A 26998-nucleotide genomic window follows, 5' to 3' on the forward strand; every position below is an offset into this window, starting at 1 on the left:
ATCCACGCTCAAAATCCATTTTATCCTTCCAAAAACGCCCTAAATGTTGCAGTGAAAGTCACATTCGAATGTTTTTTTGTTCCATTATTAGCGAACGCGACACCCATTGGGCACATAGTTTTCTGAAACCCAATACTTCTGTCAAAATATTGCTCACACTGCCCAATGAGATGCCTAGGGCTTCTACTAAATCTGTTTTAGTCACTCCACGATTTTCCAATATACTTTTTCTACGAATGTCGTTAATTGTCTGTCTGTACACTGTCCGATCCGATAACATGCCTGGGAGGTGGTTCAGGCTCAAGCAGGGTCTGCATGGATGGGACCTGCGGTAACACCCTAGCCCTAGTAAACTAGCCCTGTCTAGTGTACCGTACCCCGAAGTTTGTGAGTTTTGGCATTAACTTAGTCTTGCCGCTTGTTGAGTGTCAAAACATTGGGACTTAGATTAGATGAGTCGAGTGTATTGAGCCTAATCTTAATCGAAATTACTTGGGAGTATCGGACTTCATGATCCATACTTTGGAATATTTTTTATTAAGGTTATATTGGAATCGACGACTTCACAAGTCAAAGTAGTCAGAGAAGCTCCGACGATTTTTAATTCAGTGAAAATTTCATAATATTTTTTTTGTTTTGAAAATTATAATTTTTGTGCTACGCAAAATAAATTCAATACGCATCCTGTGTCTTTAAAGAAGCAATAATAAATGATGGCAATAAATGGATGTGTAACTTGCAGATAAATTATGCAACTCAAGCTATTTTGTTGTTTCTAAGTCATTTGAGCGGTTGGCGCTTAATTGATGACATCTATTATTTGACTGTGGACAAAAATAAGCGACATATATTTACATATACATACATATATGTAAGCATACAGATATACGCGTGCATACAAAATAGAGAATAAAATGTAATGCCCTGTTGGACTAATAGATTCAAATAAAACCAAACTTGCATGCATACACATCTGCATATACCATTTGGCTAAACATGAATCCATGAATACGTATGTATGTATGTATTTATTTTTGTAATGTCTATCTTTCTATGCTCAGGCAAATGATTTCGAACATTTGTGGTCGTTGTAAATACGATATAGATTTCACTTATATATATAAATACCATATATTTTGGTGGTGGTATACAAGTACATACATGCTGATGGAAGAGGAAAGCCCCCTTTGTTTGGTAAAGATCAAGTGGGGATGGACTTGGCTTCATATTGTGTGTCGAATTGGCGCCAGTCAGCAGGAAGGGGAAACAACTGTCGAGCTCTGTTGAACTAGACGGAAAAATGCTTAGGTGGTTATCTTGACAGTCGAGAAGAAGAATACAGTGAGTGAAATAATGATTACGGTCCACCAAATATTGATAAGTTCTGACAAAAAAAAAATTGTTTTTTTAACTAATTTTTATTATTTAAAAAAAAAAAAAAAGAAATTAATTGTTTTCAAAGTAATTTTAAATATATTTTTTATAAGCTTTGACAAAAAAATAATAAATTGTTTTTAAGTTAATTTTTAATATATTTAAAAAAAAAGTGTAAATTAATTTTTAATTTTTTTAAGTAATTTTCAATATTTCTTTATAAAAATATATATCTTTCTCTAACATATTGATAAGTTTTGACAAAAAAAAGTGTTTGGTGTTTTTTTTAATTTTTTAAAAAAACTGTTTTTTGACGAATTAATTTTAAATAAAATTTGTTTTTGTTTTTATTTTAAATATACTTTTTTATATTATACATATATTGGAAAGTTTTGACAAAAAAAATTTTTAATTAATTTAAAATATTTTATTTTTATTTTTTTTCTCTAACATATTGATAAGTTTTGACAAATTTTTTTAATACAATATAATTCCAGAAAAATTACTTAAATCCGAGTTTAAAACTTTGTGTGAATTTTGTACGCATTCCCCCATTTCCCATTAAGTTCACAGATTTTTAGCAAATTTTTTGGGTTTGCAGTTTGATATTTTTTTATTTTGATTTATTTAATATTTTATCGTTATGTCGCGGGCTTCATAGATAGCTGAGGTTAGATTTAGGTTGAAATGCTGCCCATAGAGATTGCACACTTGGACAAAAATCAAAAATTTGCCCTTGGTGAAGCCATTGTAAAGGAGATAAGGCTGGGAAGAAAAGAAGGAGGAGAGGGGGATATGTATTTGTTGAAGACGACCGAACGATGACTGACTTATGGTGGCGTTAGCCGCTTCATACTGCTGATGAAATTCATCAAGTTTTTAATAACAATGCCTGCTATATCAGCAGGCGTAGCAAATATACTTACGTCTTAGCCCTGGGAAGGCAGGCCAGCTAAAGAGAAGGTACTGAGCTGATTCCACCTCATCCTCCTTAAAACTGACGCAAAAAGAACTCGAAGTGATGCCGAGTCTCACAGCATGTATACGTCGCGGCCAATGTCTGGTAAGGGCACCCACGCAATTCGACAGCTGAGATATAGTTAAATTCAGCAGATCTCTCGAGCCCCTCCGATCCACTCGTGGCCAAAAAGATTTCGCTACTTTACAAGTTGGTGTACTTGTACAGCGCTGACTGAGTTGACGCGAAGGCCACCTCTCCAAGAGCAGACCGCAGGTTGTTAACGGGATTCCAATCACCTCGTCAGATATTCTTCAACCAGTTTCTAGTGCATCATCATCGAGCTCAGGACTCTGATTGGGTTTTATTTTTATATTTTTGGAGCTTTTATATTTTGTTTTTTAGTAGTAATCATATTTTGACTTTTCTAAGAAAATACCTGAACTTTCATATAACTTTCTAATTAAACTCTCATTTTATATATAACTTACCTAAAGAACCAACCAATAAAAAAAAATCTGGCTGCGACTTCTGATCACAACGGACTCTGAAACTATTGTAAGGATTGAGTTAAATAGTCAAAGTTGTTGCGTAAAAAAAACGGATCGAAAGAACCTTTGAATTGATTTCCATCAGAGGTATTAAAAATGGCGCAAAATTATTCATCCAGAGCAACTTTTTTATCAAATAAATAAAATGGATTTTGAGTGATGAAAATATTTATTTTTACTTTTACGCCCCCCTTTGCTCGTCTGTTTTTATCCTGCAACTGCTTGCTTCACAACTATCACATATGATTGACGTGGAACGCCATTTGCAAAAATTATAAATCTTCCAATGATTCGATTAATTTTGCGCCAACTTGTATACTATATATAAGTATACTACATATGTTTGTATGCAATATATTTGTATATACTTCTACATACTCATGTAAGTACAATATTATTGTGTCAAAATGTTAAATCAATCAAAGTACTTTACTCTAATGCCTTCCGTAGGCCATAAAATGTGATCAAATTAACAAACAAAACCAATAAAAGCTAAGTAACCACAACTTTTTACTCAATAATAATCACTTACTAAGTATACAAACATATAGAAGGAAAAGAAAGGAAGCCAAATGCATAGCCTTTAGATATTTGGAATAAAATCATCTGAAACAAAAAGCTGTTGCGTAAACGAATAAACAATTGCTCGGATAGAGAAAGGCATGACTTCCGAATACAAAATGAGGGCGGAGAAACCCTGCGGTGTTGTTGATTGTTTTAGAAGGGGCACTGCCATGCTCTTGCCGAACAATTACAAAGTATAACGGTATAACGTTAGTTAAGAGTAAAGTATATTAGAATTTTTGGGAAATGCTTGCGGAGAAGGAGGAGTGAATGGTGGGAAAATTTAAGGGAACTGAAGCAGACAAACTAAATTAAAAGTAGCTCTGAGCATGAAACAGGTGGACTTTTGTGTGTTGTTACTTTTCACAGCCTTAATTGAAATGGATGCCAAAATTGTGGAGCGTAACGGACACTTTTGTAAATAAAGCTAATGGAAACCAGTGTAATGAAAAGAATTTATTTCGATTGACGAAATCAATGAAGGGAAATAAATTGAAATTCAAATCAAGAGGAAGTAATTTTTTTTATTTTTTCCCATAGAAGTACATGCGAGCACATACGCGTAAGTGTGTTAGTATGCAGCTATTAGCAGCTCGTCTAAGGTAATGGGCGATGAAATGTCGAATCTATCTAAAGTATTTAGGTAACTGCCTAAAACATAATTATACGCCTGTATACCCATTTCAATTGATCTCTTCTGTTTGTAGTACTTTTATTATTAATTAGTCCTATTTTATTTGTTTTTATTATTTTTCTAATATACAAATTCTTAGAATCGAAAACTTTCTTCAGCAACTTTCTCAATTAATTTTCACTTCTGTTTATTAAAGCTGCCAAGCACGTTTGGAAATTTTATCTGCAGGTGAAAATGTTTTTCTTATTTTCTGTCTGCTTCTCTGTGAATATTCCAAACTCAATTCAATGACGAGCTAACCCGATCAACGTGAAACCGATGGATAACTCAGATCAACACACAAAATATTTTACAAATAAAAAATAACAAATTGATAAACGCCTTAGAGCTTGACAGCAAATGATAAATGATGATGGATGAAAATAAGGCGAAGAAAATATTTCTAAGAAATATGTACATAAGGATATCTGCTGCAGAGAGTGTGAGCGCTAGTCACGTACTTCTGTATGAAATTTTTAGAAAATAATTGCCAAACCACCTACTTATGCATTCAGGTATTTCATTTATAATAAGATTCAGATGGCAACCAGCGTATCGTAGTGGGTTTGGTTGTAACTAAACTATTTGGTTGATCCCGTGCTCGTTACTTACCGCAGATATGGGACAGACATCAAGTGAAGGGAAAAGGGTTTTCTAATAAAGGTCAACCTTCAGCAGGCAGTGGTGTGTCGCCGAGTGGAGTATTGCAACGAAAAAGCTGCTTTAAAGTTATCAGCTTTATCAGTTAACCTAGAGGCAGTTTAAAACTATAAAAGTCCTTCCACTTGCAGGATAACAATTAGACGCATAAAACAAAATGGACGCGAAGCTCACACAAACATTTAACGAAAGGATGTGGGCACCAACTGTATACAATTTATTATTATTATTATTGCTTATGAATTAATAAAAATTTAAATCATTGCACCAGCTACCAGGACTATAGGATTTTTTTTTTGTTGGGACAGACTAGCAAGTATAGCACTCAGACACAATTAATTACATTGTCTGCACTCGGGTTTTCTTTTTAATTTTCTTTAAATCTACTCGATCGCCGAAGAAATCTGAGTAGATCTTGCGGTGCCAAGGAGCCAAGGTGGTCGCTTCTTAACACATCAGTGCCAAAGACCTCAAGCCTGATTCAAGCGAAGGCAGGGCAGACGCACAGATAGTAGTCCGCAGTCACATCCTCCTCTCTACATGCTGGGCAGAGTGCACTGTCGGAGATAAGGTGGACATCTCCGACAGTGCACACTGTCCATGTGCTTTGCCCATAGAAAGTAGCCCGTAATCAGTCCAACCACCTGCCTACAGTCCCCTCTGCTTAGTGACAGGAGGAAAGAATAAGGTCCAGTTTTCTATTAAGCTATTAGATAGCCACTGAAACAAAAAATTCCTCGCAAAAAAAATTTGCGTTCGCAAAATTTTACGAAATTCAGTTGTTAATTGGGCGCCCTTGCACTTCAACAGAACTGGCTTATTTTTTAGGACTAGAGTCCCTACGGACCAATCGATTCGCTTTCAGCCTTAAATCTCAAATTAACGAAGAAGAAAGAACATTTTTATCAAAGAATCAACGTTTCTAACCGTGGTGAACATCTGTCCTTTATCATTTTTCATTCATAATTGTCAAACCTTATTATTTCTTATACAAAGAAATTTTAATGAATTTCATTTAATTCTTCTTTGTTTCATTTTGTTTTGAAAACAAGATTCTTGCTGAAAAACTTTTAGTTGCAGAGTTTTTTTTGTTCATTCCTTTATTATTCCACTTGGGAACATTTAAATCTTTTTCTGTTAACCGATGTTTTTTTTTCCTCAACTAATGTTTGCTGTTATTCAAAATGTGCCTCTGTGGCCTTATCCTTGGGAAAGGATACATCTCAAGTCTCATTTTCTAATTTTTTCTTTTCTTCAAGTCTTTTGTCCACTTTATTTAGCAAAAGTCAAAGCAAGATTTGCAGAAAATGTTTCCTTGGTGAGATCTATGACAGAACTTAATATTTTATCCGAAAGTATCGCCTCTGATATCTCCATGACAAAAGAAGCTTTTCGTCTACCGAGAAAATAATGCACTTCTTTTACCCCAAACTACTTTATAATATCTACTAGTCTGTAAGAATTATTGTCCATATACTGAAATAAATACTTTATTTTATTATTATATACTAAAAAATTAAAGCTATAAATGTTTTTCAAAGTCTTGGCCAAATGAAATTAGAATTTCTCATATTGGGAGCAGCAGTATTAGCAGACTGTGATATAAATGTATGTGAATAAATTATCTATTAAATCTTTTCATAACTTTAATGAGCACCGCACATATAAAAATGGATATTCGTGTGAGCCCTTCCTCAAAATGCTCGCAGTTATCTGCCTGGGCATCCACTCAGTGTGATTGTAAGAACATATTTTTGGCTCGATACCCAAATAAAAAATCTGATTTAAAAAAACTAAATAATTTTTTTTTTGCTTAAAAACCTTAAAAAGCTGAAAAATTAAACCATTTCGTTATTTAAGAAGGTAATCAAGGCAGAAGAGAAAAAACCTGCTAAAGCAGCAGAAACACACAGATTCAGATTCATAAATGCGCGCATTAAGCAAAGATGCAGGCAAACTGTGATCAGATTGCTTATAAGCTGTGTATGTATTCACTAATTTGAGCGGAAAAGTTCGTGTATGCATTTGTGTGTGTGCATAAGCAATGGAGCGTTAAAGTAGCCACATGACCTGTAAGTCCTTTCAATGTGCCCACAGCTAGGCATAAATAATAGTATGCAGGATATTGAGCGCGATGAGCGGTGTGAGAAAAGGTAAGCAAAGAGGTGTCTAAGCGAACGGAAGCTGCTCAGGCGAGGCGATGGTAAATAATTTTGGCTTGTTGTTTAAGTAGTTGCAGGCTAACTGCTGGGCGAAGCGAATTATTTGAGTTTGAAGGCGGTAGTTGGTCGGCTATGGCCTGCGGGTACGTAGGCAGACAGGTAGGCTAATAGCCTTATTTTCAGAATGTTTGCTGCTTAATAGCACCAGCAATTTGTATATGGCAGGTACATTTCGCCTATGACTTACGCTTATCTTGTCCGGTTGATGGGCGTGTTGATGATGATGATGATGCACAGCGGCAGCATTATTTGATGTTACGTGTTTTTCCATAGCTGCGAGTGATTTTCCTTTTTGAGAAATCGAGATTTTGTAATTCGCAGTAAAACTACGCAATTAAAATGAAAGTTTGCCGATTGCGTGTCGAATGTTATAATTTAATTGGAAATTAATTGCTTTTATTGGGTATTAAGTTTTCACTTTTTACGAGTATTTTACAGTGTAAAATTTTTTAGCTGGTATTTTTTAGAAAAATTAGTAAATATTTGAAATTAATAAAGATTTCAAGCCTTCAATAAAGTTTGCGCTAATAGCGCCAGAAATTTCTGTAATTGCGTTTTAGAAAATTTCGAATCACTTCGCTGCGATTCTGCACACAACTGTGTGGCAAGCGTAGATCTCAAAAGAATGTTGGTTTTTCAAACAACACTTTTAATTATATTAATTTAATTTTTTTGAGCTACAAAAATATAATTTTTGACAATAGTTTTGAATTTCGGTTATCGGTATCCGGAAAAATTTCCTTTAATTACATGCATACATATGTAGGTAACACAAATCCAACAACAAAATACACCATTTATGGTGGAGTTTTTTATTGCTTTTTCTATATTTTCGATGTTAATTACAACAATTTTTTTTTGGTTTTGAAATTTCACTTTTAAGCTATTTTGCTGTCAATAGTATGCAATTTTGAATTTAAATTGTCAATTCAATGATTTCTAAGATTGGTTTCAAAGATTGCTAAGCGCGTCAACATGCACATCTAACGAATGCTCAAAAACAACTGACGGTAGTCGCTTATCAGGCGTTACATTTCAGAGCGCCATCTGAACTAAGCCAGGCAGTCAACCGTATATGTCTGTTTGTATGTATATATTATATATATGTATACAAGTACGTATGTATGTATGTAGGTAATTGCACAGCTCCCCAGCTCTCAGGCTCTTTAAATGTCTGCACAACTGTTCTGGCTCTCAACCATGGGGAAAAAGGGGCAAACAAGCAGATATTTTGCGTTGTTAAATTGTGATGCAGGGAAACAGGAGTAAAGGAGAAATGGAAGAAAAAAAGTGTAGCGCAATTTATAAATAGTGCTGGAGACCTCAGTGAATGAATGGGATGACAAACAGTAATAGTGACAGCAAAAGCAACAGCAACAAAAGTAAAAACAGAAACAGAAACCCAAAAACTTTGAGTGTCAGTGTCAGCTCGATTATTGAAACGAAATGCGATTATTGAAACGAAATAAAATGCTTTAGAATACAACTAATGCAGACGCTAGTAAATTCCTGAGCTCTTTTAATTTGTCAGCTTCCCTAATTCCTTCACTCATCGTCTTTCCAAACCTTGCTTTGCCATCTGAATATGTATTTTATTTACTCAACCTGCTCGCTCACAAGCTTCTGATAGCACGTAGATACCGTAAACTTTCGAGCTTCTAAACAAATTCCGATACTTTTGTTTTGTACGCATTAGTGGTGGGGCGCTAAAAGTATGCTACAAAAATGTGAGATGCATTTAAACCCAACGGGAAATATTTGAACTGGAAGCATTTTTTTGTATTTTTTTGATTATTAGTTTATAAGCAGTGTATGTGTGCACTTATTAGAGCGGAAAAGCTTGTGTGTGTGTGTATATATATGCAATGGAGCGTTAAAGTAATCACATGACCTGTAAGTCCTTTCAATGTGCACACAACTAGGCACAAATATTTTTATGCAGGTTATTGAGCGCAATGAGCGGGGTGAAGACTGAATTTTAAAAATTAAATTTTCGGTAAGACAGTGAATAAAATTAAAAAAAAAAAATTTAATTAAGAAACAAAAATACTCAAAAAAAGAGTGAAATGAATGCTACATGCGTAGGTAAGCGTAAAATGGCAACAAGTAGTTTTTGTCTAAATTATATTACATATTCTGCCTTTTTTATGCTTTGAATGAAGATTTCTTGATTTTTAAAAACCTGACTTGAATCAAAAATCAATTGAAAATCGTAGAAATGTGTGAAATAAATTTTGAGAAAAACTAAATTTTCGCTGTTTTTCGTTAAAATAACTCTTTCAAAAATATGTATACAGTGCACTCGCGAGAACGTGAACTAATTAAAACCAAAAGAGTTAACATTTACGAAAATGTTCACACATTAACCGCAACCAACGCAAATGTATTTCATTCGCTTTCTGGTATTCTGAATTTTGTAATTGCAAGAACTTTAATCATTACGGTCAATTGAAAATCAGTGACGCAAAGAAAATATTTATATCTCCCTAGCATTACCAAAATAATTATTTATACTACTTGTACAATAAGTTTTTACTAAACATGAATTTTGGTCAATATTCCATATATTAACATTAAGCTGGATCGATAATATATATGGAAATACAATTTTTTTTTGTAATGGCATAAAAATGAAATAATGCCGCCTTTATAAGAATTAATTGGAATCCCAAAATAATACCTTCTTAGAATAATGTTTCGAGGTGCCACCAGCCTAGTCAAATTTGGAAAAATAAGAGAAATTTTACACAGTTTATTACACACAACCCAAACTTGTCATTAAAAGTCATTTGATATTGATGCATTACTGAAAAGCGTTATAGGTTACTTAAGAAAGACAGAAAATGCTTTGTAATCAATCTAAATACTTCTTCTTGATTGGCGCGATAACCGCTTAAGCGATTTTTGCCGAGTTTAACAAAGCGCGCCAGCCATTTCTTTCTCGTACTAACCGGTGCAAGCTGGACATACCAAGTGAAATCAACTCCTCCTTCACCTGATCTTTCCAACGTAGAGAAGGTCTTCCTCTTCCTCTGCTACCATCAGCTGGTACCGCATCGAACACTTTCAGAGCCTTTCAAACCAACCAGTGAATTAAATCAACCAAAAGTGAATATAATTGGCGCTATTGGCCCTTTTTTGGGCGATCTCCTCCTCCTATTTGTGTTGTGCATCTTGATTTTTTCTACCAATGAAAATGCCTAGAGTTTTATATCGCAAATGGCAGATGGCTCTTTTTGATGAGCTTTTTCATGGCAGAAATATGCTTGAAAGTTTGCCAATGATTGCGGTGCAACTGCTATTGGAAAAACTTTTCTATCGTTTGGTGTTCCATGCTCGAAGCAGGGAACCCGTGCACTGCCGAAAGGTATTCACTCACCAAGCTAGTCGGCTACGGTGGCCATTGATGTAAGTATATAATTTTGGAAAGTGAAAATGAAACGGTAGAATTTAACGTGTTCTCAAAAATTAATATACTCGGGAACACCTCTTAACATACTGTGAGGCAAATAATATTTTACAACCCTATTTCTGGGATAAAAATATTGCTATCAGGTCTGAGGAAAGCTATTAAATAATTTCACTCCTCCCTAATCCATATACCACCACACATATTATATTACATATGTATATAAAACATATTTTCATATGTATTGGGGATAAAACAAATATCTTGCTAGCCTTGCAAATATCAATGCTAAATAAAATGGGCCTACTTAATGCAGTGTTTACGTTATAGAGAGTGCACTGTACTATTTAAAGAAATTCTAAGTATTGCCTTTCGCTAGCCATTGATTTAACTTTTCCTTTTTATTAATTTCAGTCGCTTTCGAGGTTATAAATTTCCTCATTTCAAACTGCCAAGCTCACCACATCAAATATCAGACGAAGACAGAGCGAGAGCCAACTGCTTTATTAAGTATTTCTATTCGTGGCGTATGCACGTTCCGTCATCAAACCCAATACGATTTGAGCAACTTTTCCACTCAAGGAAGTAAGACGCAGAAACCATCGTTAAAAATTCACTAAATGCATAAATTTTCCTACAGGTCCGCATATTGCCTGTTGAAAAAAATAAAAATTAACTACGAAATCGTATACATCTGCTGGCCTGCCTTCTGCTACTTACTATATTCTTCCTCTCACTACTTTGTAATATGTCAGTGTCACGCCTAATAGCATACTTTTATGCGTAATACTCCTCTAGCTAATACGCACACGCACACACGCACCTGTAAACTTATTTGATATACACGCATTTGTTTTTGATGTTTTGTTTTTACTCCATTTTATTCATTTCCTTCTGTTTCCGTTTCGTAGTGCGTGGGAAGCGTCTCACTACCCCCGGCGAAATGCGTACGAGCAAAAAGCTAAAAGCTCTCGTATTGTGTAGAGTTTTAAAGTTGGAGGTGAAGTATATTTTTGAGGGTAACATACGCCCACATATCAAGTGAAAAGCACCTAGTAGGAATTTTTTCACACATGTCGGTGTACAAATAAATTATGCAGAGATCAAAGTAAATACACTGTATTTTATCTTATATTGTATTAGATAAAGTGTTTCACAAAAATGTCGCACTGAAGCTGCACAGCGTTTTGTAATGCCTGAAACTTTCTATGTTTCAAAGGCAAGAACGTCAACAATAAAACCAAGCTCATTGACAGACCTGGAGAGCTAAACCTTTTCTTAAGCCTCAATTTTTGAAAATTTTCCTCACATTGCACTGAAAATAATATAAATTTTGTAAAATCTGCAATAATACAATAGAAGTTAGGGTATAAAATTGAATAATAATAAAATCAATTAACGGCTCATAGGGGCAACACAAAAACCCGAAATTTTGCATCTCACCTTACTTTACAAAATTTATAATGAATAAAAACTGAGCAAAATTTTGGCAGTAAAATTCTAGGTATTATTACTACAACGGTATATTTTTTGATCATCGAGAGCAACAACCACTAGTTATATTTCAGCGCTGGCGTAAAACTACAAACTAAAAGCTTAAATCTAAGTACAAATAAATTGTACATAGTCTGTTCTCAGCATTCATCATAACGCATACTTAGAGTTGGGTTTCGGGAATTTCCCGACGGGAATTCTCGAGAAATTCTCGATATTTTTCCATCCCGAATCTCGAGAATTGAAATTTTTAGCATTTCGGGAAATCCCGAATCTCGAGAATGTTTCAAGATTTCTCGAGAAATCCATTTTTTTTTTTTTAATTTTTGTTGTCAAATATTAAGAGAAAAAACAATTCTTTCAAAAGTAAAAGAATACACATACATATGATTAATACCTGGAAACACCAAACTGTAACGGCCATTATGTTACAAGGAATCGCACACTACATACTGTTTCGCAGAATCACATACAATTCACACCATAGTTTCAATTGCTATGCGAAAAGCCACAACAGTATAACTGTTCCATTTGTTTGTTTGTTTGTTTTTTTTTGTTTTAGGGTGACTACAGAGTAAGTGCTAGATGCGTTGCTATGCTATGTCGAGGGAAAGCACTGTAACATCAAGCTAATGAAGTTTAGTTTTACGTAGCAGCAGTTAAGCAATTAGAAATGCTTTGAAAATAGTCAAGCAATTTCAATTTGTTCGCAGACTGCACAGACGACGTTTGTAAATTTATTTTTTGTAGTGAGCGGGTGCATTTCATTTTGTGGTACCTGATTAAGTATAAATTATACACCGTATAATAAAATATTTTGTGGTCCAAATATTACTTATTTTTAAGTTTTGAATCGACGTATCGTTGACTGTGAGTACCGGTTAGTTACTTCCTTTAAAAAACAAAATTTAAAACAAATTTTGAATTTTTAGCATTAAAAATCATGAGTTCAGAATACGAATACGACCAAGTGTGGCAGCTTTTCAAGCGATTTGACGACGAAGCAACATATTTGAAATGCAATAAAATCATTAAATGCAAGTCATCGTCAACATCTGGACTTCACCGTCACATGGAGAGGATACACAACATGAAGCGAAGGGAACATGAGGCTCCAAAAGAACAGCCACCAGCCAAGAAGACCCGAACTCTTCACAACTTTTTCAATACTTCTTCCTCGCCTGAATCGCTTGAACAAATTGTTGCAAAATTGGCTGAAGAAGATGGATAACAAAAAGTGAGTTCATTCGTAATAGTATCAGCCGCTTAGGATTTCATCTTCCAAAGTGTCACAAAGCTGTTCTGGGTTTGGTTATGAAGTACTGCACAAAAATAAAAAGCGATTTGAAGATCAAAATTGAAAATTTTAAATCTGCACAGCGTAAGTTCAGCTTGAGCATCGACGAGTGGGCAAGCGTGCGAAACCGACGTTACATGAACATCCATATATATTATGACGATGGACAATCTGACAACCTTGGCCTGGTTCGCATTCAGGAATCATGTCCCGCTGAAAAAGTATATGAGCTCGTAAATGCAAAGCTTTCAGACTTCAATATAAAACTACAGTCCGGCATCGTGGCTATTACAAGTGATGGTGCCAGTGTCATGATCAAATTTGGGAGACTATCACCAGCGGATCAACAGATTTGCTACAATCACGGCATACATTTGGCGGTCATGGAGGTAATGTACCAGAAACGAAAAGTCGCAAACAGGATATACGATAGTGACGTAAGCGATGGAGACGATTCGGATGATAGAGGCTCCGATGAAAATGAAAACAATGCAGCCAGTACTTCATTTTCCGACATTAATGCGGAAAACGCTTCCGATGACGAGGACGACAATATCGTATTTGTTGCTGACAAGACGGTCACTATAAAGTCTGCATTTGAAATCGTAAAAGAGGTTCGCAAGATAGTTTTGAAATTCAAGAACTCGCCTGTACGGAATGCCATCTTGCAGAATTATGTTAAAGAGGTCGAGAAGAAAGAGCTTTTCTTGCTGTTGGATTGCAAAACACGTTGGAATAGCCTGGAAACTATGCTGGCCAGATACATTTGCATCAGCAAGCATGTTCGTAAGGCGCTCGACACTCTTAATTTAAATTTTATGGCCACTACTGACGCAGAAGAAAAGTATTGCGAGGATATCATAAATGCTCTTAAACCTAAACGTGTTGCTGTAGAAGCACTTAGTCGCCAAAATGTGAACTTACTTGCTGCGGATTCTATTCTCAAATTTTTGTTCACAAAATTGGAGAATCAGCACACCGAATTGGGCAATGAATTCTTATCCAGCCTAAAAAAAAACTTAACAGCTCGTAGATCTAGCCGTTTGTTATCGGCCTTTAAATATTTACACGATCCAGTTAACAGCTCTAGTGACAAATCTGAATTTTTCCACACCTGTTCTTAAACAAAATTGATAAAAAAAGCCGAAAACTACTTGGTTCGTCTATTTTCTACGAGCATTCAAGAAGACCAAGCAGTGTCTAGTTCTGACGATGATGACGTATTTGCAACCAACAACGTCGATGAAGAAGATATAGCGAAACAGCTTGAAAAATACGTTCAGCAATGCTCAAAACCGAAAGCAGACATTGCGCAGCATGCGGCGAACCAGATGTTTTCGTCGCTTAGAAACGAGCTAAAACTATATGAAAAAACTGGAGAGAAAACACAAAATGTTGAAAGACTGATCAGGGCCTTTAACACTGTTAAGCCAACATCGACTCAAAATGAGAGGAATTTTTCTACAGCGGGTAATTTTGTGTCCAAAAAGCGTACGCGATTGTCAGACGAAGCCATTGACAGTCTGTGTTTTTTAAAACACCATTTTGGGAAATAATGTTTACAATCACTTTTTTCCCCTATTTTAATAAGTATAATATTGAATTATTTTTGTTTTGAATTTTTTGTAATTATTTTTGTTTCACTTTTTTGTTTGCAATAATTGAAATAGTAATATTTTCAAATATTTTTTTATGTAATTTATACTTTAATAAAAATAAATAAAAATAATATTTTATGAAATTCATTGCTCTTACACTGGTTTTAGATTTTTTTTTTTAAATTTTTTGGAATTTTTCCCGAATTTTCGAGAATTCTCGAGTAATCTCAAAAATTATTTTCGGGAAATCCCGCATCTCGAGAATTGAAATTTTCGTTATTTCGGGAAATCCCGATTCTCGAGATTGGGATTTTCTCGGGAAATACCCAACTCTACGCATACTTGTATACGGGAATACTGCCGAAGTGAAAGTGATTGGCCGGATATAAATCCGAGTCGTTCCTATTACAAAGAAACGACTATCGTGGCAACGTATTCTGATATCACTTGAAACCTGCACTAAAATTAAAAGGACTATAAAACTGCTTATCCAAAAAAATTCTGATTAAGAAGTTGAAAGTTTTAATGAAAGTTTGAAACATTTTGTACAAAAATGACAATTGGCGTTATATGGTTTTTGTTGTATTATAGGTATACTACATTTTTATAAAAAAGAATGGTGTCCTTATAATTTTCTAACGGGGTGTATATGGCAAGAAATCGTAGAGGTGCGAATTAGTAGTGGTTAGGGCAAGTAAAGTACGTTAAATAACTGTGACACCAGGGCTTATTAACAGGTTTTGATAATTTATTTGTTTTTATGTGTCAATAATTTTTTAATGAAAATATAGTTAATTTTCCTACAAAGATCATCTAAATCCAGATTTCGAAATTATTAAATATAAATAAAAAATAAATAAATAAGGGAGAATGGGGAGTTGTGAGACGGGTTTTGTTTTTGGACCCGTATTACTCAAAATCTTAATATTCTGCATATGTCAATGATGGAATCTTTAGTCAATGAATACTGGCAGCTATTGGTATGACCTATTTAGCAAAACTACAATTTTCCTTAAAATTAAAATTGTATATAATAATATAAAATATAATAATATACAAAATACAAAAATGTGGGGAGTTGTGAGACACCATGGTTTAAATCAATAAAAATGACTTATTTTAGTTGTTAGTTCTTTATTAAGATGAAAAATAAAAAAGAAAAGACAATTGTTATAAAAAAGTGTATAAAAAATGCAATGCCATCAATCTGATGATTCGCAGTGAGAACATGTTTAATAACCAGTTCGTAACTTGGCACACTTTAGGTGCACAGCTCGATCGCATACATTGCAATAAATGGAATTGTTTCTGCTTAACTTTTTCGGCATTGCACAGCGGAAAAACAATAAAAACTCAAATTTAACCAAAAATTTCATGATATATGTACAAACAATGCATGAATATTGCGAGGTACTTATGCAAGATGCGTTCAAACGTCGAAAAAAACGGTGTCTCACAACTCCCCACATTTGTTGTCTTACAACTCCCCAAATCGTTTTTTTTATAAATGGCCGCGTAGTCATAAACACATCGAACGTTCATGCCCAAGTGAATGTGTAAACTCAAAGCTAATAGGACAAATAATAATTTGTATATATTAACATTTGCAATTTGCTTCAACATCTGATCGAATGTATCGCAAAACAAATGATGAAAAAAACTTACCGAGAAATTCCAAAACACAGTAACTGGAGAGACGCGTCGAATGCGTGTAAATATGATCAATGCTAGCTGAAAAGTAAGATCGCATCGAGAACACTTGTTGACACTTAAAATCGAATGTAAACAAATGAATAATGCCGAAAGGTAACAATGTCTCACAACTCCCTGTGTCTCACAACTCCCCATTTTCCCCTATAAATTAAAAAAAAATTAATAAATTCTCTTAAAAAATTTTTAATCAGAATTTCCAAAGACATGTCCAGTATGCAGTTTTATAGTGCACTGAATATTGAATAAAGTACAAGTTTAAAGTGAAATCTAAATATTATCATGTTTTATCTGAATTTTACACGACTTTAAAGCATAGAATAATTAAATAATCAAAACACTATTATTGAACTATGCATAGAATAATTAAATAAATAAAAAAATATTTTTTATACTTAATTAAAAAAAAAACAGTAGAAGAGTTTTTACTTACTATGTATAAAAGGATATTTAACAAAGAAACAAAAAATTAGGTTTACAAATGTCAAAACTGCTAAAAGTGCCTCCAAACTGTTCTACCTTACTTTTTTGAATCATGGTTTTTGTACTCCTACAAGGCACTGTAGTGCTTATTTGAGCAAACTTTTTCATTTAACATCTACAACCTATACACAAGTCCCATACTATACACTATAATATAAGTATATGTATGCATATGTATATCAAAAGCATAGGCATGCCAACCAGCCACTTGAAATCAACCTTTAAAACTTGGGTTTATTTTTATCTCTCATTTCCTTCCCCTTGAACTTGAAAAGCTTTCGCACACTCATATCTCTCACTCTCTCTCTCTCTCTCTGCCACCGCTTTTTTTTGTATCTCTGTTTACATATATTCTTGTATACGCTCAAAGCTGTTTCAGATGAGCTCAGAATTCCATGCTCACTGACTTGACCCCAGTCGACACATTGCAGGTGGTTGCAACCTGCGCCATTAGTGACGCCGACAAATAGCGAATAATCACAATGTCGCTAAAGGCCATAGTTGCAGAGACTAGTTACAGTAATTTGCGCTGATAATGGACGCATGTTTTTTTAATAAATAATAAAAGATATGAAAAAATTTAAGTAGTGTATAAAGTAAAGTTTATGCTTGACTAATGCAAAAATGTCGATGTATAAAGCCTAGTAAAACTCATTGCTTTCTATTTTATTAGTACATTTATAAATTACACTGATCGACAAGGTTTTTGTCTCATGGATTCTGTTTGCTAATTATTATTTTACATAAACTCATTATAAAACCGAAATTATTTTTTTTCAATAATTATTAAAAATTTTTATGAGGAGCTTTTTCATGGCAGAAATACACTCGGAGGTTTGCCATTGCCTGCCGAGTGGCGATCGCTATTACAAAAAAACTTTTTCTTCATTTTGGTGTTTCTCTCTGAATTCCGAATGCTAGTCAGGCACCAACTCATTCGGCTACGGCGGCCTTAACTACGGTTCCCTTAACTTTGTATAATATTCGCAATATTTTTCATGTTAAACTCGTTTTCGTTAATTTTTTATAAAAACATAGCCAATTGTGTAACGAAATTCTTATAAATCAAAGCTCCAAACTTTGTATAAAATTCACAACAATTTAAGAAATTTAAAAAATTGTCATCGAAATGTTCAAATTTTTAATCAGAAATTTAATTCTAGGAAATTTCGAGGTATGCAGTTTTATTGTCCATTCAATTTTAGTGTAATAAAAGTGTAAGTTGATTTTTAGTACTTTTTTGCTTAGAATGCTGAGAATTTTCTTCCATATAATATAAGTATTCGAAAGTCTCTCAGCATGTAAAGGAAGTGTTTCAATCATCCTTACAGTTATCTACGTTTTTGGTGAACGGACTTTCAAAAGTCAGCGGCGAAATTTCACTGAACTGGTGAAGCAATGTTATGTGGATTATTTTGAGCACTCTGTGGCTCATTAATATAGAAATTGGGGACTTCATATTTGTTGTAAAGGACGAAGTATGGCTTTGAGAAAACCCGTGATTTAAATTGAACCTGTAGACCACGAATCTGATTGCTTCTTTTGTTTGCCTAATATAAATGGAATGAATATGACTTCACAACATACTGTGAAATATACAAATGTATATTCAAGTGATGGTGTTACTTCCTTATAGTGGTGATTTACCCACATATATCAGCAGTGTCAAGTCAAACAAATGGCGCAGCAAACGGCATCTATTTAGCTTCATGTAGCGCAATTAAAGATAAAATCCATTATCCAACCTGTATTTTTGGTGTTAAGGAACCGCATTTTAAACCTCAAATTAAATACATTTGTTAAAAAAAACATATTCTTCAGAATCAAAATATATTAGTTAAACGATAAAAAATAGGCAAAAAATCTATAGAATAGGGTAAAATCGAGGCTCGCACTTCGAGCTTAGGATTTTTTGTACTCTCCACTGTTCACAACTACTTAACCAGTGCCTGTTTCCTTAATAAACGTACAATAGAGTTGGTTGTGCTACCACTGGTTTGGGCTCAAGCTCTCACTCCAACTCCTAATGTGGTGAAACTACTTCATCTTTCGGATAAACGATTAAATACCGTGGCTTAATGCACATTCAAAGTCTGCCTAAGTATCTAAAGAATTAAGAGTTTAAGCAACGATAAGGCAGTAACAGAGGAAGTGTTCAACGCTATCCACCTGCACCTCCACCTGGTTCCTGCATCGGCGACAGAGCTCATTTCTCATGTGTTCCCATTAGGCAGTGCCCGGTGATGATACCAACCCCCGTTTTAATGGAAGACCAGTGTAGATTAATGAGTAATCCGCGCACGACTATTAATTTCGCAACAATTGGGGAGCATCACTCCAAGATGTTGAAATCAAACGAATTTTTAGAAAGGGCGAACAATTTTAAAGCGACTTTTTGAATATTATTTTAAGAAAGCATAACAGTTGGTGCGGCCGCCGTAGCCGAATGGGTTGGTGCGTGAATACCATTCGGAATTAACAGAGAGAACGTAGGTTTGAATCTCGGTGAAACACCAAAATTAAGAAAAACATTTTTCTAATAGCGGTCGCCCCTCGGCAGGCAATGGCAGACCTCCGAGTGTATTTCTGCCATGAAAAAGCTTCTCATAGAAATATCTGCCGTTCGGAGACGGCTTGAAACTGTAGGTCCCTCCATTTGTGGAACAACATCAAGACGCACACCGCAAATAGGAGGAGGAGCTCGGCCAAACGTCCAAAAAAGGGTGTACGCGCCCATTATATATATAACAGTTACTGACAATCCAAACAACATACCTCGTAATTGCAGTATGGAATGCAAAAGCAGAAACTTTATGCTACGTAAAAAAATCACACTCTGCGCGATTTTCCGAAAAAGTTTCTAACGGGTGATTTTTTAGCTATTATCTTTCCTATAGCTCTTAAAAATCACCCTTTATATCGAAAAATTCTAAAAAGTTTTATAGCCACTCACATGGCTCACCGTAAATTAAAAATTCCACGTACATGTGTACTTTGATAAAAGTAAATAAATAAAATGAATTTAATAATAATAATAAATTAAATAGTTTATGATATGCAACCTTTTTCATAATTTTGATTTAATTGATTGTTCCGCTAAAAAAATTTCCCAAAATAATCTTACTTTCTCTCGATACTATAGTGGCCGGCCTAACCTCTTAAAGCCAAACCATTTACCGTCATGAAATAAAATATCGACCAGATCAGCGCTAATAGATAGATAGCAGATATCGGAGCTACCTTTGACACTTGATTTATAAAATTTGTTACCGAAGTACAAAACGTAAAATTAAACAAAAAAAAATTACTACAAAATAACAAAGGAGGAGAAATCTTAGCTTAAGTGTGCTGCAAAATGTTACGTATACGCCGTGCCTAACTTTTGGCTAAATATAAGCAAACTTTTACATGCCGCCGCATTTTCATACATTGTTGATTTATTTTAAATAATAAAATACAAACTTCTGTATGTATATAATTTATATCACTCATTTTATTGGACACATTTGCGTTATTACAATGTATTTTACCGGCGCAATTAAGAAAGGTGAAAAGCAAAATTAAATTATAATTTTTGTTCTAGAGTATCATAAAGCAATGCTGAAATTTTAAGAAAGAAACGTTGTAATGCTCAAGGCATTTTTATTGTATGACAATATAATTTAGTCTAACAAATGCGAGTGGTGTTGAGATTTCCTAAATTAATATCATATTTTTTCTTCTATTTATGTGAGGCTTTGCAACGCCTGCTTCCCGTTATTGCAGCTAAAAGTGACGGTGCTGCTTTTCATCCAATTTTGTTCATGCTTTTATTGCCTTGTTTTTCGATTATTTACCTGAAGTGTATCTCGAAATATATGTGGCACTCAGCGTTCACGAAACAGTTCAACAATCACCACCTGCTATTATTCACTTCCTTTCGCTCTCACTCTCTTTTAGTTCTCCTACAATAGCCATACGTTATATATGGCGTTGTGTTGTGTATTATTCCTCTGTAATTTAAATTATTTGCTTTTGTCGTTTTGTTTTTGAATATCTTGCCATACATTGGCTATTATTGACCAAGTGTAACACAAACTGAATTTTGGCAGCATCGATATGACCACATTTTTCACAACCCACTTGATCTTTTTATTTTCATGTGGACCTATTTTTTGCTTTATTTATTTATTTTTTCTTTCTCCCATGTATTTCTTTTACTAAAGGCTGTTCTTTTTATACTTTTTATTGCTTTAAACAGAATAAAAGTAGGGGAAATGTTAAAATCATTTTGCTGTTGTTCAATTTCATCTACATAGTTGAGGGGACAGATACCTATAAACGGTCATATCTTCCCTGATTTTCATTAAAATTATTTAAAATGAAGAAGTCAATATATATTTTTTTTCAAAATTGGCATACAGTTTATTTATACATTAAAATAATATACATTTTTTTTATTATTTTAATCAATACTTATTCTTCCTGAATACAAAAAACCAAAAAAATTTTTTTTTATTAATGTCTTAATTTCTATATGAATTAAAAGAAAATGAAAAAAAAAAATTCGCGGAATAAAATGCTTTAAAAAAAATGAATTTTGGGGCGAAGTTCCCTACAATTTTTGCTTCGAAAAAATTATTTTTTTGAAAAAATTTTCGAACTGTAAATTCACATAGAAAGTAATATTATAAAAAAGATGTGTGCAAAATTTAAGGGAGACCGGTCAATAACTTTTCGAGTTATCGTGTACGCCAATTTTGAGAAAAAAACGTGTCTAAAATTTGAATACAACGTAACTATACCTCTCCCAGCACTCGAACGCAAAGAATAGAGTCGTCACGGTTGACGATCTATAATATAAGAAATATTTAAATTTGCGTTCTAAAAATTTTTTGACATATTCTTAAAGGTTTATATTAACATTTTATGAAAAAAAAATTCTTTTTTTTTCGAAATTGTACAAGTATCTGTTGGTGATGCCGTTATGTCACATTAGATTATGAATGAAAAAAAAAATTTCTTTTTTTCGAAATTTTACAGGTATCTGTCCCTTTAAGTGGTTATACATATGCAGATCCGCACACTTATGATGCCGTTATGTCACATTACACTATGTATAAATGTGTATTACAATTGTATAAACGAATGAGTTTGCTTTTGTAGTATTACTTTATTATTCAGGTGCTAATTATTATGCGTTACGAGTTCCAAAGGACAAGTGGCCTATTTGTGAGTGGGCGCAAAAGCAGAATAAGAATTTTAACTGAAGCTGATAAACAAAAAGTTTTTTACGTGTTTAAGAGCTGAACTCGTTAGTGTGTGTTGAACAATTTGTTGTGGTAAAATTACAATAAAACTTACGCCAGAAATTTTTCACTTGAACTTTTTTCTGGTGTTTAACTTGAATTTTGAGCTTTGGCGTTTTAAGCGGCTTATAGTAGAATTTTATGAAAAATATTTTTGTAGAACATTTTAACCTGTTGTATCACTCGGTTCTGAGTAGTTTTGCCCTTTCCCAAAAAAGAGATTCAAAATGAGCGTCTATTAAAGAGTTAGAGGGTTGAAATCCTGTAGAAAAATGCTGTGCACGATTTTTGACATAGAATTGCTGAGCGCATGATTTATCTAAAATGTAAAAATCATATAGCTTCCTATGCCGATTTACAATAATTATGTATGAAAGGGTGATTTATCATTCATAAATTGTGGACCCACCATTACAAACATATGCCACTATGTAACCAGATGAACTCGAATTGAAAATAGGTGTTTGTGTAAATTCAAGTATTACACTGAGCGACAAATTTTAACTTCTTTTCGCACACAAAACACAATGGGTAAATCTGTAATTTAAGTTTTTCGTCATCAGGAATCTGAAACTTGCAGTTAGGGCTCAGCATTAAACAAAATTTTAATGAAAGAAGAATGTCAAGAGAATTCTAAATGTTTTTTTTTAATTTTCGCCATTCTCATATTCGGATCAAATGAAAGAAGAATGTCAAGATATTTCCAAAAATAATAATAACATCTTGATTTCATAACAATCCATGCCACAAATGTGGCCTCCAGCGGGTCGCCATGTTGTATGAGGCGACTAAAATCCGTTAGGAGAAAAAGGGGCTCGACTTGAAAGGCCTCACATAAAGCTCATCAGGGTCGAGACCAGTAAGATCTTAATTACGGTATACAGGAAAATATTTCAGATGAGACAGTCTATCTGCTGGTGAAAGTAGCATTCTATCACCTCAGTACAGGTACAGTACAAGAGGGTGACACTTCACCGAAATGGCTGATAGGCTAATGCTACAATCGCCTCCGTCCCGTTAAAACTCTGAACTCTTAATGAACAGTGGTACTCAGAGTTGCCTCAGCCTACCGCACTGTTTCTGGCGCTGCAGTGTTTGCGATAAGCGGGGAGATAACCGTCGATCTCATGGCCCAGAAACGAATAAATGCGTGGGACTCCAAGAAGAAACACGTAACCACCAGCATCGTGGTATGGATATGCCAAACCGTGATGTACTGGAAAAGCCGATGGGACATTGATTCGAGTGAAAGATGGACGGCGAAGTTGATTACTATAATAGCTCATGTACCTCAAAGGAACTTCGGAATTACTTCTTAACTCAGTTCCTCTCAGGCCACGGATACTTTTGAAGATACCTATATTGCATGGGACAGGAAAGCGATTCCAAGTGAATATACTGCGAAGCACAGAGCTATGACGCCGAAAACACGTTTTTTTGTTGCGACAGATGATTCATGGAAAGAGATGCTCTGAGGAAGCAGATTGGCGACATGGCGCTGACCAATGCGATTGGTAAGATGCTTGAACGCGAGGATAACTGACACGCGGGTAAAGAGATATATCGAGGACGTGCTACAGAGAAAAAAGGTAGACCTCGACGTAGTACAACAAAGCGAAACCTCACCGCCAGAGACACAAGAAGACGCGCCATTAGCTTGAAAGCTAGCTACAAATACGGTGGGCCCAGGCATGCGTGAATACATTTTTTTTATGGACATCGTTCTGTGCACTTCTCCAGAGAAGGAAAAGAGGGATTGCTTTAGTAGCCACACCACTCAACACAGTAGACAACGGTCGTTGTAATAGTGAAAGCATTTTGAACCCTATCTCACCGACCAAAAAAAATTTCCACAAATGTGGGAATTTCCTTTTTTTATTTTTAATTTTCGTCTTTCAATATCCAGCTGTTTTTAACTATGTGTTGATTGATGGATGTAAATTCATTAACTGCAATAAAATGATCGGTTAAAAAATCTATGGCTGTGAAAACGGTCCATAATAGTTTTCATAACATTTTCGGTTGGAAAAAATTCTATGAAAAATTCAAAGATATTGGGGACGAAAATTTCATTATATTTTCATATTTTTTGGCAAGGATTGTTATGAAAAATTTTAGTTTTGAATTTTCTTGAAACGCATTTCTTCTTCTTTCATATGACTATATATATTTTTTCTACAGTTCCTAGGTGGAGCATAGAACCGCAATAAACAAATTGTAATTTGATTTACTTAGAGTCAGGAATTTAATTTGACTCCAGGAATGGCCTATTTTTTCGCTTCAGATCCAACTTGCTGTCTCCATAAGTTGGCTAATCTTCCGCGCCAGTAACTCCCGCCAGTCCAGTTCCAGTCTAGTGCAGTTTTTTTTATGACCTCTTGGGGCTTACGCAACGTATGCCCGATTCATCTCCACTCACGACGCTGTATTTCTATGTGAACTGGTACTTGTTTGGTCACATTGGGCCAGAATATTCGCATAATCCTCCGCAGGCAGCGATTTAGAAAATATTGCAAAGTTTTTAGTGTGCACACTATCATGTTCTACGTTTCACAGCCATATAAGACTACTGACTTTACGTTAGCGTCGAACATCTTCAGTTTCGTACGTCTGGAAAGTGGCTCTCCATATCTTGTCAGGAATCCAAATGCGACTCGTCCCTTAGATAGTCGGTTGCGTATGTCAGACCCGCCAGTTTTTGAAATAATGCTTCGAAGGCAACAAATGTTTATCTTCCAATGGCGTGCCGTCAATTAGAAGAGCTTATATGGATATAACTATTACGAAAATTAAAAAAAAAATTTGTTTGCATTTTTAGCAAGGGTTGGTATAAAAAAATTAATATAATTTTTTTCAATTATCTTGGTCTTTCATACCCATGACATACAATTCTATTTAATTACGATAATTTTTTAATGCAGGGCTTTGGAGTATTTTGAAGAGGATCCTGACGTGATGGTGAAAAAACTTAAAACGCAGGGTTACCACTAATTCTTATGTGTGAAAAGTGTCGTTGTACGGTGTTGTTTAAGGCATATGTTTTGCAGATTGAATTTTTGGAATACCTTTTTATCCAACAAATTCTAAAAGTTTATACTTTTAGTTCTTACAAGAATGATAGTAGTTATAGAATTTAAGTAATAAAAATTACTTTTATGAAACCTTATTTTTTTTCTATGACAATCAGATAAAATAAACACCTTTGGGATCATGCAATTGTATGAGCCACTGAAGACAATTAACACGAAAAAAACCCGAAAAAAGTGACAAAAAATGGAACAGTGTCAGAGAAATTATAAAAAAATGTTTAATAGCTGTAATTTTTGGCTCCAGCTGGTCATTACACGGTCACACAATGGCTTGCAAGAGATTGCTACTTACGTAACGTGCTATGAACATTAGCAATTTCTCACACAAAAGTACATACATATGTATTTGTGTATACACATTGTGCTATGTAATAAGTACATATGTATGTACAAATATAAACAACAACAGATGGGTATTATTGTGATGCAATATTTTGGGCACGCCCGAACCTACATACATACTTACATAAGTGAAACATCTGTTATCTTTCTCATCTTTTTCTCAACTCTTGGGTATCGGTATGATCTGAATGGTAAAGTTATGTTTGTGTGTGAAGAAAGTGTGGCCAAACAAGCCGCATACCTGCACACATTGCTAGCATATGATGCACGAGCAGTAAATTCAAGTAAACATACATGCGTATATATATGTACAAGATAACGTATGAATGAATACAACAATGTATGTGCATACATACATATGTCTGCTAAATATGTTTCGGATGTTTGCACAATAGATTGTTGGTAATGGCAGTCAGATCAAACAAAATTAAAGAGAAATATGAGCAAAGAAAAGGTGTAGCAATAAAATTGATTGCTTGTGTTCGAGTAACGGAAGAGAGTGTGAGAGAGGTAAGCAACATGGGCGAACTATTTAAGAACATATCACAGAGTGTGAGATATTTTGAAATTTACAAAAAACATAAGAAAATGTGTACAGAAAATATTTTCGGAGAAAAAAATGCTTTAATTCAGTTATCTTTCAGTTATTGGTTTACCAAACTAAAAATTCTTTAAAAACTATAATTTCTGAAAATTTCAGTAAAATTTACGGTTTTTTATGCTTTAAATTTGGAATTCAAAATAAATATACTTGAAATGTTTGAAAATTACTTTAGAATATACAAAACAAAAAACATAAAAATTTAAAATTTATTACACTTATTTAATTAACGCTAATTTAATCAAAAGCATACAAATACAACAATATTAATATTAAAACTTAAAAAAAATATTATACATGCCGTAAATAGTTTTTGAGTATACAAAAAGGAGATTTTATATAAATGAAAAATATTTTTTATAAAAGCAAGTTTTTATATATAAAAATTATTAATATTTCCTCAAAATTTAAAATTTAATATATTGTTATTAAAGTTTAATATAAAAAATAAGAATACCCCAAATACCGAAAATTACTTTGGAGGATATAAAAATAAACTTTTTTTTTCTACTACAAATTAGTTTTATTTAATTCAACTTTGAAATTTATTAAGCTTAAAGTTTAATATAAGTTTAATAAACTTAAAAACAGAAAAATGAATAACTTTTTTACTAATATACATAAAAGAAATTAAAAGCTTTATTTTGGCTTTACGCGCTCCATTGCTTGTCTGTTTGTAAACTGT

At 34.0% G+C, this 26998-nt stretch overlaps 1 protein-coding gene across 4 annotated transcripts in view; it reads right to left on the bottom strand.

Annotated features, from left to right (window-relative positions):
- LOC128871670 (uncharacterized protein ZK1073.1) overlaps nt 1-26998 on the bottom strand; it is a 126987-nt gene that overhangs the window by 62090 nt on the left and 37899 nt on the right. Inside the window, exon 1 of one of the 4 annotated variants that reach the window (XM_054113611.1) lies at nt 7190-7990. The exons of the other annotated variants lie outside the window; for them this stretch is intronic. Coding sequence (XP_053969586.1) covers nt 7190-7273 — 84 coding nt within the window. The 5' untranslated portion in view covers nt 7274-7990. Of the gene's footprint in view, nt 1-7189; nt 7991-26998 lie in introns of those variants that run through there. 4 annotated transcript variants of the gene reach the window in all.

This window comes from Anastrepha ludens, chromosome 2, assembly GCF_028408465.1.
Source record: "Anastrepha ludens isolate Willacy chromosome 2, idAnaLude1.1, whole genome shotgun sequence".
Taxonomy (NCBI): Eukaryota; Metazoa; Arthropoda; class Insecta; order Diptera; family Tephritidae; genus Anastrepha; species Anastrepha ludens.